The 15,176-nt window shown below is 47.4% G+C and overlaps 1 protein-coding gene across 2 annotated transcripts in view; it reads right to left on the bottom strand.

The window, feature by feature from the left end:
- LOC139538807 (ephrin type-A receptor 3-like) overlaps positions 1-15,176 on the bottom strand; it is a 148,451-nt gene that overhangs the window by 8,514 nt on the left and 124,761 nt on the right. For both annotated transcript variants that reach the window (XM_071341261.1, XM_071341259.1), the window contains exon 16: positions 4,041-4,196. In XM_071341261.1, the coding sequence (XP_071197362.1) occupies positions 4,041-4,196 (156 nt within the window). The remainder of the gene's footprint in view (positions 1-4,040; positions 4,197-15,176) is intronic.

Below are 15,176 nucleotides of genomic sequence, written 5' to 3'. Positions count from 1 at the left end.
GAGCGTGTATGTGGTCACTGCACGACAGGGGAGGTAGAAACAGAGATGCACTTTCTCCTTTACTGTGATAAATATTCCTCACCAAGAGATTCATTATTCACAGAAATGACTACATTTATTCCAAATTTTAACTTATTAAACCCAGAGGAAAAACTAAAAATACTCATGGGCGAAGGAGCAATGGCTCCTCTTGCAGCCAAATATGTATTTGCCTGCCATAGCCTGAGGGACACTGAATAATAACATCTGCATATTAAGCAGTAACTTACTTATTATGACTGTTATTGTTATTACTGTTATTGTTATTAGTATTATTATTGTTGTTTATCATTCCAAATAGTAATGGTATGGGTGGTAATGGTAATGATAGCAGTTTAATGATAGTGGTGGTGGTAGTGGTGCATTACACCATACATTACATTCGACTATTGACTGTTACCATTTTATTGTTACTATTTTTTATATTTAATTTTGTATTATTATTTACTGCCATTCTATATTATTATTTGTCATTGTTTTAATTGTATTACAATGTATATTGTATACATTGTTGCTTTGGCAATATTGACACAATGTTTTTCATGCCAATAAAGCAGCTTGAATTTGAATTTGAATTTGAGAGAGAGAGAGAGAGAGAGAGAGAGAGAGAGAGAGAGAGAGAGAGAGAGAGAGAGAGAGAGAGAGAACCAAGGACTGATCACCCCAATCCACAAAAGTGGAGACAAATTTGACCCCAATAACTACCGTGGAATATGCGTCAACAGTAACCTTGGGAAAATACTCTGCATTATCATTAACAGCAGACTCGTACATTTCCTCAATGAAAACAATGTACTGAGCAAATGTCAAATTGGCTTTTTACCAAATTACCGTACAACAGACCATGTATTCACCCTACACACCCTAATTGACAACCAAACAAACCAAAACAAAGGCAAAGTCTTCTCATGCTTTGTTGATTTCAAAAAAGCCTTCGACTCAATTTGGCATGAGGGTCTGCTATACAAATTGATGGAAAGTGGTGTTGGGGGTAAAACATACGACATTATAAAATCCATGTACACAAACAACAAGTGTGCGGTTAAAATTGGCAAAAAACACACACATTTCTTCACACAGGGTCGTGGGGTGAGACAGGGATGCAGCTTAAGCCCCACCCTCTTCAACATATATATCAACGAATTGGCGCGGGCACTAGAACAGTCTGCAGCACCCGGTCTCACCCTACTAGAATCCGAAGTCAAATGTCTACTGTTTGCTGATGATCTGGTGCTTCTGTCACCAACCAAGGAGGGCCTACAGCAGCACCTAGATCTTCTGCACAGATTCTGTCAGACCTGGGCCCTGACAGTAAATCTCAGTAAGACCAAAATAATGGTGTTCCAAAAAAGGTCCAGTCACCAGGACCACAAATTCCATCTAGACACCGTTGCCCTAGAGCACACAAAAAACTATACATACCTCGGCCTAAACATCAGCACCACAGGTAACTTCCACAAAGCTGTGAACGATCTGAGAGACAAGGCAAGAAGGGCCTTCTATGCCATCAAAAGGAACATAAATTTCAACATACCAATTAGGATCTGGCTAAAAATACTTGAATCAGTCATAGAGCCCATTGCCCTTTATGGTTGTGAGGTCTGGGGTCCGCTCACCAACCAAGATTTCACAAAATGGGACAAACACCAAATTGAGACTCTGCATGCAGAATTCTGCAAAAATATCCTCCGTGTACAACGTAGAACACCAAATAATGCATGCAGAGCAGAATTAGGCCGATACCCACTAATTATCAAAATCCAGAAAAGAGCCGTTAAATTCTACAACCACCTAAAAGGAAGCGATTCCCAAACCTTCCATAACAAAGCCATCACCTACAGAGAGATGAACCTGGAGAAGAGTCCCCTAAGCAAGCTGGTCCTAGGGCTCTGTTCACAAACACAAACACACCCCACAGAGCCCCAGGACAACAGCACAATTAGACCCAACCAAATCATGAGAAAACAAAAAGATAATTACTTGACACATTGGAAAGAATTAACAAAAAAACAGAGCAAACTAGAATGCTATTTGGCCCTAAACAGAGAGTACACAGTGGCAGAATACCTGACCACTGTGACTGACCCAAACTTAAGGAAAGCTTTGACTATGTACAGACTCAGTGAGCATAGCCTTGCTATTGAGAAAGGCCGCCGTAGGCAGACATGGCTCTCAAGAGAAGACAGGCTATGTGCACACTGCCCACAAAATGAGGTGGAAACTGAGCTGCACTTCCTAACCTCCTGCCCAATGTATGACCATATTAGAGAGACATATTTCCCTCAGATTACACAGATCCACAAAGAATTCGAAAACAAATCCAATTTTGATAAACTCCCATATCTACTGGGTGAAATTCCACAGTGTGCCATCACAGCAGCAAGATTTGTGACCTGTTGCCACAAGAAAAGGGCAACCAGTGAAGAACAAACACCACTGTAAATACAACCCATATTTATGTTTATTTATTTTAACTTGTGTGCTTTAACCATTTGTACATTGTTACAACACTGCATATATATAATATGACATTTGTAATGTCTTTATTGTTTTGAAACTTCTGTATGTGTAATGTTTACTGTTCATTTTTATTGTTTATTTGACTTTTGTATATTACCTACCTCACTTGCTTTGGCAATGTTAACACATGTTTCCCATGCCAATAAAGCCCCTTGAATTGAATTGAATTGAATTGAGAGAGAGAGAGAGAGAGAGAGAGAGAGAGAGAGAGAGAGAGAGAGAGAGAGAGAGAGAGAGAGGGAGAGAGAGGGAGAGGGAGCTCCTTATTAGGTATTGTTCTGTTGGATAGATCAGGCTCTCTCTCAGGCAATTCAACTAGGCCATGGGTGAGGAAGTAATCTAGTACGCTATTTGCATTTCATTATTTATATTGACATCAGAACAAAAGGCAACGTGGTAATTACTGCCTGGGCCTTTTGTTAGTAGTGACTGTTTCTAGTGTGTAGTGACTGTGTGTAGTGTGTAATGACTGTGTGTAACCGCTGTGTAGCCCAGTGTGTTAGGGAGACCAGAGCATAGCACCCAGACATCTGCTTTGATCAGCCTGATTACAACTGTCAAATTATTTACACTGTCAAATACCTTATCAATTAACACAACAGCAGGTCCCCAAAGGCCACATCCTCCACAGAGGGAGAGGGAGGGAGGAAGGGAGGGAGGGAAGGAGAAGGGGACAGGGAGAGAAAGAGAGCAAGAGATAGAGGGCGAGAGGAAAATGAGAGATGTAAATTAGATAGAAAGAAAGGGACAGAGAGAGAAAGCCTCCAGCGGGCCAAATCACTACATTTCCCATGAAACCCATATGAGCAACATGGTGGAGCCGTGAGCCCAAATAGAGGTTTATTATGAGAGAGAGAGGTTGCGATGAGTTGGGGGCTGTGATCATAGATCCTGCCAGATCCACTCTACTAAAGCTGTTCACAGCCTGTAGATCCTGTCAGAACTGGAGTTTAGATTTTACAAGATGTCTCTCTCCTCTCTCTCTCCCTCGGTATGGTTGATCTCTGCGTAGCATGGCTAAAGCTCTGTCATTACAGATTACAATCAAACGCTGCTATCCATGGTTAACAGATTAGACCCACAGTGGTGCCTCCGAGTAATGGAGGCAGATTGTAAACATGTTGGGGTCTCAGTGTGGGGGGGTGTGAGCTGTATTAAATCTGGGTTGCTGTGGCATGAGATACTTTCTCAGGGAAATGTCCTGTTTTAAGTGTCTTGTCTGAGCTCTTTAAATCACTGTTAGGGCCTCGCTCCCTGTTGCACTCACAGAAAAAATTCTGGGTATTCCCATATTTTGTAAAATATAATTTTTTAGAAACAAAATGAAATCATATTATACAACAACTTGCATTTTGCTACTGGCTGGACAAGCCGAAAAAACGTAAATTTCACTGGACCATTGGTTCCTCAGCGAGTCTTCAGTGAGTCCTGTAAGCGTGAGTCTGAGTGTCACTACAGAGCGTCATAAGAAGCACTCTTACTCTGCGGAGGTCTTGGGCAGGGTGTCACAGGAGCTGTAGCTGACCCCGGAGAAGGCCTTACAGGGCAGAGTCCTCACGTTGTCCAGCCAATCCCCCATGGTGTCCAACGATGGAACCACCTCAGAACTTCTCCTGTCCAGAAGCAGGTTGGCTGGCCTGGGAGAGGGGGGGGGGGGGGGAGAAAGGACATGCATGGTTAGCGGTTTAGAACACTAGCCTTGCTGAACTCCTTGTGATGAGGGGGGTTACATGTCCCCTCAAAGTCCCCTCAAAGAGCTGCATGGTCAGCCTTGGAAAATAAATCACACTACTTCCTCCCTCCACTCAGCTGATACACAACTCTGTCTGCCTGCCCAGAAAGGTACACCTCCACCTCCAGCACCACACACACACACACACACACACACACACACACACACACACACACACACACACACACACACACACACACACACACACACACACACACACACACACACGCGTGCTGGATTCTGCAAATCACATCAGGGACTGAAACTGTTATTATTGAGAAAACAAGCTCATAAAATAACATGCTGCAAAGAGAGAACAGAGAAGGTTGTAAACCACATTTCCCCATGCACACACACACAGACACATAAAAACACACACACACACACTCTGACACACATGCACCACGGGTCTCCCCTGTGGAGAGAAGGGACTACCCACAATCCTGTACTGTTGCAGAGTGTTATGGACAAGCTCTCCCAGTGAAAGCCACACACACAATTTAAGTCTGATGATTTCCAATGTGACTGCTTGCACTGTTTCTAGGTCATTACGTCAATCTAGCTCCAAACATGTATATGTTGGATGGGCTGTGAGACAAAGAAAAAGGAAACTGTAATGTATAGATTCAACATTTACGTTTTAGACATCTCTAACAATATTATTATTAACAAAACAAGCATATATTTATGTATAATTACATTGTTATTTTCTGTAATAAAATATTAGAATTTCAACAATACTGCAGTCTTATCGGATTAGAATCTAAACCAAATCATTATCTAAACCAATCAAAATTCATGCTGCTCCATGAACAATAAATTATAGGATGAAAAGCATGGCTTGAGGCACTGTTCTGTAGAGATTTGAGTGACAGGAGAGAAGGAAGAGACAGGTAGAAGAGGAAGGGAGAGAGGGAAGAGAGAGGTAGAAGAGGAAGGGAGAGGAGGAAGAGAGAGAGGGAAGAGACAGGTAGAAGAGGAAGGGAGAGAGGGAAGAGAGAGGTAGAAGAGGAAGGGAGAGAGGGAAGAGAGAGAGGGAAGATAGAGGTAGAAGAGGAAGGGACAGAGGGAAGAGAGAGGTAGAAGAGGAAGGGACAGAGGGAAGAGAGAGGTAGAAGAGGAAGGGACAGAGGGAATAGAGAGGTAGAAGAGGAAGGGACAGAGGGAAGAGAGAGGTAGAAGAGGAAGGGACAGAGGGAAGAGAGAGGTAGAAAAGGAAGGGACAGAGGGAAGAGAGAGGTAGAAGAGGAAGGGAAAGAGGGAAGAGAGAGGTAGAAGAGGAAGGGAGAGGAGGAAGGGAGAGAGGGAAGAGACAGGTAGAAGAGGAAGGGAGAGGAGGAAGGGAGAGATGGAAGATAGAGGTAGAAGAGGAAGGGAGAGGAGGAAGGGAGAGAGGGAAGAGACAGGTAGAAGATGTAGGGAGAGAGGGAAGAGAGGTAAAGGAGGAAGGGAGAGAGGGAGTAGAGAGAGGTGGAAGAGGAAGGGAGAGGGAATAGAGAGAGGTGGAAGAGGAAGGGAGAGGGAATAGAGAGAGGTGGACGAGGAAGGGAGAGGGAAAAGAGAGAGGTGGAAGAGGAAGGGAGAGAGGGAAGAGGAAGAGAGAGGTGGAAGAGGAAGGGAGAGAGGGAGTAGAGAGAGGTGGAAGAGGAAGGGAGAGAGGGAAGAGGAAGAGAGAGGTGGAAGAGGAAGGGAGAGAGGGAATGGAGAGAGGTGGAAGAGGAAGGGAGAGAGGGAAGAGGAAGAGAGAGGTGGAAGAGGAAGGGAGAGAGGGAATAGAGAGAGGTGGAAGAGGAAGGGAGAGAGGGAAGAGGAAGAGAGAGGTGGACGAGGAAGGGAGAGAGAATAGAGAGAGGTGGAAGAGGAAGGGAGAGAGGGAAGAGGAAGAGAGAGGTGGACGAGGAAGGGAGAGGGAATAGAGAGAGGTGGAAGAGGAAGGGAGAGAGGGAAGAGGAAGAGAGAGGTGGAAGAGGAAGGGAGAGAGGGAGTAGAGAGAGGTGGAAGAGGAAGGGAGAGAGGGAAGAGGAAGAGAGAGGTGGAAGAGGAAGGGAGAGAGGGAGTAGAGAGAGGTGGAAGAGGAAGGGAGAGAGGGAAGAGGAAGAGAGAGGTGGAAGAGGAAGGGAAAGAGCGAAGAGTGAGGTAGAATGAGAGTGAGGTAGAGAGGACTGTATCTGCGAGTCTGTCCTTAACCCTGACCATGTTTCCTCTGGCTGTTCATACAGACAGACGTCTGCTAAACCAACCAGTCAATAACTCCATACCAGGAGACTCTCCACATCTTCTGAGTCAACAACATTATGTTGTTTTGTATTGTGTTCAGTTGACACCAGGCAAAGCAGCTGTTGCTACAGTCATATCCAATCAACATCCAAATCAACAAGTCCACCTCCTCCCCATGAGGCAGGGTCAGGTTACTGTAGGTCAGACCAACTTAGGTCACATCAACAACAACCCTGACTCATACTAAACAATGGTGGGTGTGTGTGTTGGAGCCATTCGGAATAATGACATGAATAGGTGTGTGTGTGTGTGTGTGTGTGTGTGTGTGTGTGTGTGTGTGTGTGTGTGTGTGTGTACGTGCATGCATGTGTGTACGCATGTGTGTGTATGTTTGTGAGTCAGAAAACCATAGCACCTGATCACACACAGCCTAGGCGATACAAGCCAACACCGGACAGGAAACCAGCTTGGTCCTGCCACTCCCATAGAGGGTGTATTTATAGTAGTCTAAATAAACTAATCAGAATAGCAGGAAGTCAAGTCCAACCTGAGGCTGAGTATTTTGGGTGGTGGAAAGGTTTAGAGTCTTAGTTAATGACAGATTTTTATATCACAGCAAGTGACACTGTATTTGGGGTGGTTTGGAGGTTTGTCTGTTATCTGTATTAGTGGCAGACTGACGTGCAGTACGCTACCTCTCAAGGGTGGGACAAGTAAGACCTACTGCTTATGGGACTACTAGACTTATGCTTCCAGAATATGTTTGTTCCATGACAAGTTAACAAAGCAGTAAACAATATCCCATAGATGATTTCTGTCTGGAACACAACTAACCAGCCAGACAGCTCACCACAGGGAGAGCAAGGCCATGTCTGAGTGAGATCAAGAATGGGCGGAAGAGGATAGAGAAAGAAGTGGCAAAGGAAAGGGAGAGCTAAGAGACTGGTATGTGATTGAATCTCTTCCTGATCATCAGAGGCCTGTCTGACAGCTGAGAGCCAACTAGGAGGACAGGAGGGAAGAGAGGAGAGAGGGATAGAGGGAGGGGAGGAGGAAAAGAGGGAGCCTCTTCTTCTCATCTCTCTCTCACACACCCACACAGCTCCCTGATTACACCATCCAGGCATGGATGAGGAGACTATTGATCTGCAGAGTTTTCTCCCCTGCCTCCAGAGCAGTCAGCGTGTCAGTGTAGAGGTAAACTATAGATGACCTTGTCTTCCCTCTGTAGGATTCTGTTTGTTTACTTTATTCTTTATTTTTAACTGCGCTTGGTGAAGTCTCATGACGGACCAACAGGCAGAGAGAACGAGGGATGAGAAAAGATGAGAGGGAAGTAAAAGAACATGCTTGTTGTCATGGAGAGGAGTTGGTATCGTAAACCCCTGTGTACGCATCATCACATCTTACAGAGACAGGATTCAGAAAAAGGAGAATTCTTCACATGATGGAAAACAATCGGGAGGTGAGAAAGAAAAGTACAATACCACCGTCCCTGTCTTTTCTTCCTCCCTCTTGTTCTTTTCATTCTCTCCTTTTCTGTCTGTTTTCCACTCTGAAAGACCACTGCTGTGTAGTATCATGTTTTTAGGGCTCTCAGGGGAGCAGAGGGAGAGATGGAGAGGGGGGAGAAGAAGAGAAGGAGAGATGGAGAGGGGGAGAAGAAGAGAGGGGGAGAAGAAGAGAGGGAAGAGAGGGGGAGAAGAAGAGAGGGGGAGAAGGAGAGATGGAGAGGGGGAGAAGAAGAGAGGGGGAGAAGAAGAGAGGGAAGAGAGGGGGAGAAGAAGAGAGGGGGAGAAGGAGAGAGGGGGAGAAGTTGACATCTGGGCAGCTTGGTGAAGGAGTGTAGAAGTGAGGAATGCAGCTCTCACTGTGAGGGGAACTGAAATGGCTCTGCTGGGTCTCTCTACCCTCCACCCCTCCACTCCTCCCTCCATCTGCCTTTCCCCGTTATCCCTCTTCACTCATCCCCTTTTCCCCACACCTCCCTTTCCCCATTGGCCCCTCTCTACAGCTACTGTACCCCTCTAAGCCCATACTCATCAACCCCAACTTCAAACCCCTCTTATTTTCACTCATCACTTCCTTTCACTACCAATTTTTCAATTTTACTTAACCTTTCTTTTACCAGGTAGGTCAATTAAAAACACATTTTTAATTCTCATCTCTTGGACAGCCTGTATTCAAGCCTTCTCGACACTTGCCCTTGGACTGTTAGGGTACACCTGCCCTAAGATTCTCTCACTTCCACCCCACAGACTCAAACTCTAACCCCAGGTCCCTCTCCCCCAGGCCCCCAGACAGTGCACTCTAACCCCAGGTCCCTCTCCCCCAGGCCCCCAGACAGTATACTCTAACCCCAGGTCCCCTCTCCCTCAGGCCCCCAGACAGTGCACTCCGGCCCCAGGCTTTGATCTGGGCCTGTGGGGGATGGGCTCTCCATTAGCCAGGGCAGCCCAGAGACAGATGAGGTGTGGGAGCCCGAACACAGCTGCTCCTGCGGTGCAGCCCCCCCCCCCCCCCCCCCCCCCACACACACACACAAACACACACACACACACACACACACACACACACACACACACACACACACACACACACACACACACACACACACACACACACTTGCACTAATCGCCATAAATCGTCTCCCCTCCCCCCCCCACCTCTCTCGCCCAGCACTCAGCCCTGTGTTAAAAGCCAATCAGGAAAATTACATGCAAACTCCCAGGGACCCATTTTCACTTTCTTAACAAATCATTAGTCAACATTATGAGTTCCGAGGTCTCCATAATACCAGGACCGTCTGTTCCACCAACCCACTGCCCCATCGCCTCCCCCCTCTACCCCACCCCTGTTCCAGCTATAGCTCCAGTCCTCCCTCCTCCCTGCTCCCTCTCTGCCTGCCCAAGGCCACTCTACACCAGCGCCTCAGTCCCCTGGACCTCCCCAGTGGTCAAAACAAAGAGATGGAAACACAGAATGAAAAGAGATGAGTATTAGGTGTATTAGTATGTACTGTAGAGAGAGTGAGTGAGAGAAAAGAGGAAAATCAGGACGTGTGGCAGTTTAGGGAGAGAAAGAGGGAGAGAGCTAGTCTGAGGCCTGACCAGTAACTACACAGGTTACAGTTGAAGTGAGATCATAACATCATGTGCACACAGGAAGCAGGAAGTGTTTGTTTATGACAGCCTCTGTCAGGCCCATGTTACTACCAACTGGGTCCATACACAAACAGGTTCAGGCCCATGTTACTACCAACTGGGTCCATACACAAACAGGTTCAGGCCCATGTTACTACCAACTGGGTCCATACACAAACAGGTTCAGGCCCATGTTACTACCAACTGGGTCCATACACAAACAGGTTCAGGCCCATGTTACTACCAACTGGGTCCATACACAAACAGGTTCAGGCCCATGTTACTACCAACTGGGTCCATACACAAACAGGTTCAGGCCCATGTTACTACCAACTGGGTCCATACACAAACAGGTTCAGGCCCATGTTACTACCAACTGGGTCCATACACAAACAGGTTCAGGCCCATGTTGAAAATATAAAGATAATACTACACTCCCCTATAGGGGTCTGCCCATACAAAATAAATGCTCTCCCCTGTAGACCTCTGTAGACCTCTGCACATAATACAAACAGCTCTCCCCTATAGGCCTATACACTACTATCATGGCCTAACACATTCACAGAAGTGGAGGAACACCTTCTATGAGGCCCCTATTTCAATATCGGGTTGATATCTTGAGAGATTCAATATGTGGTTTCTATATATTTGATAGATCCAGTAATGTCTTGCACCTTGGTTGGAGGGCGAGGTAGAGACAGTATCAGTAATATTGTAATAGGCCAGCAGAGGGGGGAGCATGTGACAGAGACAGAGACAGTATCAGTCAGTGGATGCTCCTCAGAAGAGGAAGGGGAGGACCAACCTCCTCAGTGAAATTTCATTAAAAAAAATAAAAAATACATTGAAAAGGTTATCCTGTTTAGATACATCTAGACTAAATATATTCATATGTCACCAAATAATTTATTAAAACTCACTGTTTTAAAATGAAGGTCTATAGTAACTTCAACAGCACTCTCTGGGGTAGCACCATGGTGTACCATGGTGACAGCTAGCTTGTGTCCTCCTCTGGGTACATTGACTTCAATACAAAACCTAGGATGCTTGTAGGACTCAGCCCCTTCCATAGACATACATGGTAATTATGACCACTTCCAGAGGACAACCTCCAACCAATCAAAGCTTTTGCAGTATGAACTGACAAGTTGTCCATCCAATCATAGGATTAGGATCAGAGAATAAATGTAGTGTGTTGTATTGGGGATGCGCCACCGAGCATTATGGGGCATTCAATGCATTGAGAAGCTTGGTGAGATTATTGGATGGAGGCTGAGAAGTGATAGTTGAGCATTTTTTTTTATATTGTAGCGACCTGCACAGACAGCTGTGTGTTATGTGTTAGGCTATTAGTTGGTTGTGTTGTATTTAACAGTACCCAGTGTTCGCGGGGTCCGACATGCAAATCAACCTGCTATCTGCCAATCACGGGAATGCCTGGAATGTTCTGATGCCGGGCATCCTGGCGGTTGGCGGAGTGGCGTGGAGGAGGGTTGAGCAGGGGGATGGAGCATTGGAAGTTAAGACCAGGTTTAGCCTTTGTTCTCTCTCTTAGGTCTGAGCTCTTGGCTGTTGTGGCTTCCGTCAAACACTTCAAGTACTACCTGGGTGGCCTGCCCTTTACTGTAAGGACTGACCACTCTGCTCTCCAGTGGCTCATGTCTTTCAGAGAGCCAGAGGGGCAGGTGGCACGCTGGTTGGAGGAGCTTCAGCCGTATGACTTCACGGTGGTGCACAGGGCAAGGGCACGCCACTCCAATGCCAACGCCATGTCCCGTCGGCCCTGTACTGCAGACGGCTGCCGCCACTGTGAGCGGAGAGAGGGACGGGAGAGAGAGCTGTGTGCAGAGGAGGGGGTCTGTGCCACAGTGTCGGGCGAGTGGGCCTGTCTGCTGTGAGCTGCAGACTGTCGACGTGGCTGAATGGGGGCAGCAGCAGGGACGGGACACAGACCTACAGCCAGTGCTACAGCCAGTGCTACAGTGGGTAGAGGCGCAGGTGAGGCCACCATGGGAAGAGGTGACAGCGCTCTCACTCGCGACCAAAGGGTTGTGGTCAAAGTTTGAGAGACTGCGGCTGGCTGATGGCGTGCTACAGCGGGCATGGAAGGAGTCAGCTACGGGAGAGGAGAGGTGGCATGTGGTGGTCCCAAAAGCATTGCGGGAGGCTGTGCTCCAGAGTACTCATGGGGGGGTGGGGACTGGACACTTTGGGGTCACAAAAACACTGCGCCGCCTCCGTCAGGGCTTTTACTGGGGGCAGCACAAGAGGGATGTGGAGGACTTTTTCCGCCGCTGTGACAACTGCACAACGAGAAAGGGCCCCCCAGGCCGCTTTCATGCTCAGCTTCAACAGTTCCCAGTGGGGGCTCCCATGGAGAGGGTGGGAGTGGATGTAGTTGGGCCGTTCCCCACCACAGACAGTGGAAACCGCTGGGTGCTCACGGCCATGGACTATTTCACAAAATGGCCCGAGGCCTATGCTCTGCCTGACCAGGAGGCAGAGACCATCGTCGACGCCCTGACAGCGGGGATGTTCAGCAGGTTTGGAGCTGCATCCACAGCGACCAAGGCGTGAACTTTGAGTCCCGTGTGTTTGCCACCATGTGTGAGAGGCTGGGTATGCACAAGACCCGCACTACTCCTCTCCATCCTCAAAGTGACGGCCTTGTGGAGCGCTTCAACAAAACGCTTGGACAGCAGCTGGCCATCGTCTCTTCCAAACACAAGCGTGACTGGGACAAGCACCTGCCTATGGTCCTCATGGCATGCCGCTCTGCTGTTCAAGACTCCACCTCCTGCACTCATGCTGGGGAGAGAGATCCGCACCCCTGCGGAGATGGCGTTTGGTCGGCTCCTGGATAGCCCTCATGTTCCCCCGGGGCCGGAGTATGCCCGGAGACTCCAGGACTGCCTGGAGACAGCCCACACCTTCGCCAGAGAGCAGCTGGGGAATGCAGGTGTGAGGCAGAAGAGGAACTATGACGTGCACACCTGGGGAAGGCACTTTGTGGCTGGGGAGCTGGTCTGGGTCTACAGCCCCCTAAGGAAAAAAGGCAGATGCCCCAAGTTGGACAGTCACTGGGTGGGACCCTGCAGTGTCCTGGAGAGGGTAGGGGAGGTTGTTTACCGGGTGCAGCTTCCTCCCAGGGGGAGAAAGGTGACACTGCACCGGGACAGGTTAGCCCCATACAGAGGGGCCTCTTCTCCCCAAACCCCAGGGACCCCCACAATTCCCCTCTCTGGCAATGACATTCTCTAGGCACCCACCCCCAGGTGCCGCAGACAAGGCTCCAGCCAGCCCACTCCCCCTGTCTCCCCCCCTGTGTCACCGCGTGGTTCCCCAGAGCCACGGACTGTATTATCCGTTCCCGCTTCCTTGTCCCCCATATCCCTGCCGTCATCCCCTGGTTCCCAGAGGGGCACTCTGCGACCATCACGGCCACGCATGCAAAGGAGACCTCCGGGTCGCTTCAGAGACTTTGTTTGTTCCCTCGGGGACGAGGGACTTTGTGGTGGGGGGGCTGTGTAGCGACCCGCACAGACAGCTGTGTGTTATGTGTTAGGCTATTAGTTGGTTGTGTTGTATTTACCAGTACCCAGTGTTCGCGGGGTCCGACATGCCAATCAACCTGCTATCTGCCAATCACGGGAATGCCTGGAATGTTCTGATGCCGGGCATCCTGGCGGTTGGCAGAGTGGTGTGGAGGGGGGTTGGGCAGGGGGATGGAGCATTGGAAGTTAAAACCAGGTTTAGCCTTTGTTCTCTCTCTTATGTCTGGCCTTCACAAGAGAAGGTCACGGTTGGCTTGTGGTTATCTTTCATTTATTTGGCGTGGGCTACGGCCAAACAGTAGCCTGTGTAAAGTTGGGTTAATAAACCGTCAATTCGTAAACTCAATTCGTAAACCCCATCCTCTGTCTGGACAATTGTTCTTTTATGATCTAGTCAGGTCATTACAATATTATTCAATTCAAATGAGTTTCCTCAAATTACAGGAGACAGAGGAGGTAGATTATTGTGTCCAGTTATTGAAATAAATTGCACTTTGCCTTGCTAACTTCAGTAGCAAGTAGCAGTAGCTAGCTAGCTAGCAGCTCAAGTGCGCAGTTTTCGCTGCCAATGTTACCGTAAATGTTGTTGACTTTTTGTTTAAGAACCCCTTTCATTCTCTGGGGTACACGGAAAAGGTGCAAATTAAAACCGAGGGTCGACCTCTGACCTCTGCCTGAGATCATTTTCATGAAGAAGGAGGAAAAGGTGAGGGCTTCAATACCACCTGGTATCAAAAGTATAGCTGGTTAACAGGGAGCCTTTCATCAGGCCGCCTGTATTGCTGGCCTTGCCTGCTTTTTGGAAGGTCTGAGCCTCATGCAAAAGGGGGGTACAGTGACCTGAAGAACATTGATCATTCAGCTAAACGGAAAAACAAAAGCAGAGAGCCCACATCAAATTGAAGCTTTTAGGGAAAAAGCAGTATCGATCATGACGAAGGTCTGCGTATTCAAACTGCGCAACACAACGAGAAAGTTAGAAGAAACAGGGATGTTCTCAAGCGGCATATCAACACCACTGCGTTTTTGGGCAAGAATTGGCTTCAGAGGACACAACGAGAGGGTAAGTTCCGCTAACAAGAGCAACTACAAGGAGCTTGCAGCGGTAATTGCACGTTACGATGCTTTATTTGCTGAACTTATGGAACTTTCGACTGTCTTTTCTGGGATGTCAAAATCAATTCAGAATGATTTGATAGATTCCATCGCATCATCCATTAGAAGTTAGATTAAAGAGAGAGGTTGACCCAGCGCATTTTTTACGCTCGCACTCAGGTAGGCTTTCCACTTTCCTCTGGTATTTATTTAGCAAAGAACACAATCCCTCCGGACAGACACAAGCAGAAACTCATTACATAAATGTTGCAGCAGCCTGGGCTACACCTAAACATTAGAGATCTGACACGCTGTATGGGATGAAAACGAGACTATTTTTCAGTCTGATCAACTGTAGGCTACTAATAAGAGCAGCTGCATACAGCCTGTGAGCCCTGTCCATCTGGTCAGGGTAAACTCATTGGTAACGTTATGTATTTATAGTCCATTTGTGTGTCAGGAGAAAATGTGAAGGTGATCAAATTGAGTTTATATTCAAAGTTGGGCTGGCTATGCTGCCTATACGTTTTCAATCAAAAATTATTAATTGGAATTAATCAATCCACATAATAGGATGACAGATGTGAGTTAATGTTTTATAAGGCCTACAGTTGCATAGGCCTGCATGATGCAGACATGCATAAAGCTGAGCCCTGTGAGTTCTATTGTCTATCACTTTATCTGTGTCTGGGTAGTAGAAACCCCCCTCCTAGTCTAGTCTAAATATAATTCATATGAGCAAGTATAAGGTTTCTGCAGTTTGACAGGGTGTTCATCCCCCCCAGGGCCAGGAGTTTTCTCAGGAGTTTTTTAAAACCATGTGACCTGATTTGGAAAAACTAGTCCCATCATAAACCTTTTTAAAACTGATGAATC

The sequence above is a fragment of the Salvelinus alpinus genome, chromosome 14 (genome assembly GCF_045679555.1).
Source record: "Salvelinus alpinus chromosome 14, SLU_Salpinus.1, whole genome shotgun sequence".
Lineage (NCBI taxonomy): Eukaryota > Metazoa > Chordata > Actinopteri > Salmoniformes > Salmonidae > Salvelinus > Salvelinus alpinus.
The sequence above is the reverse complement of the archived record's forward strand: the minus strand, read 5'-3'. Positions and strand labels throughout refer to the sequence as shown.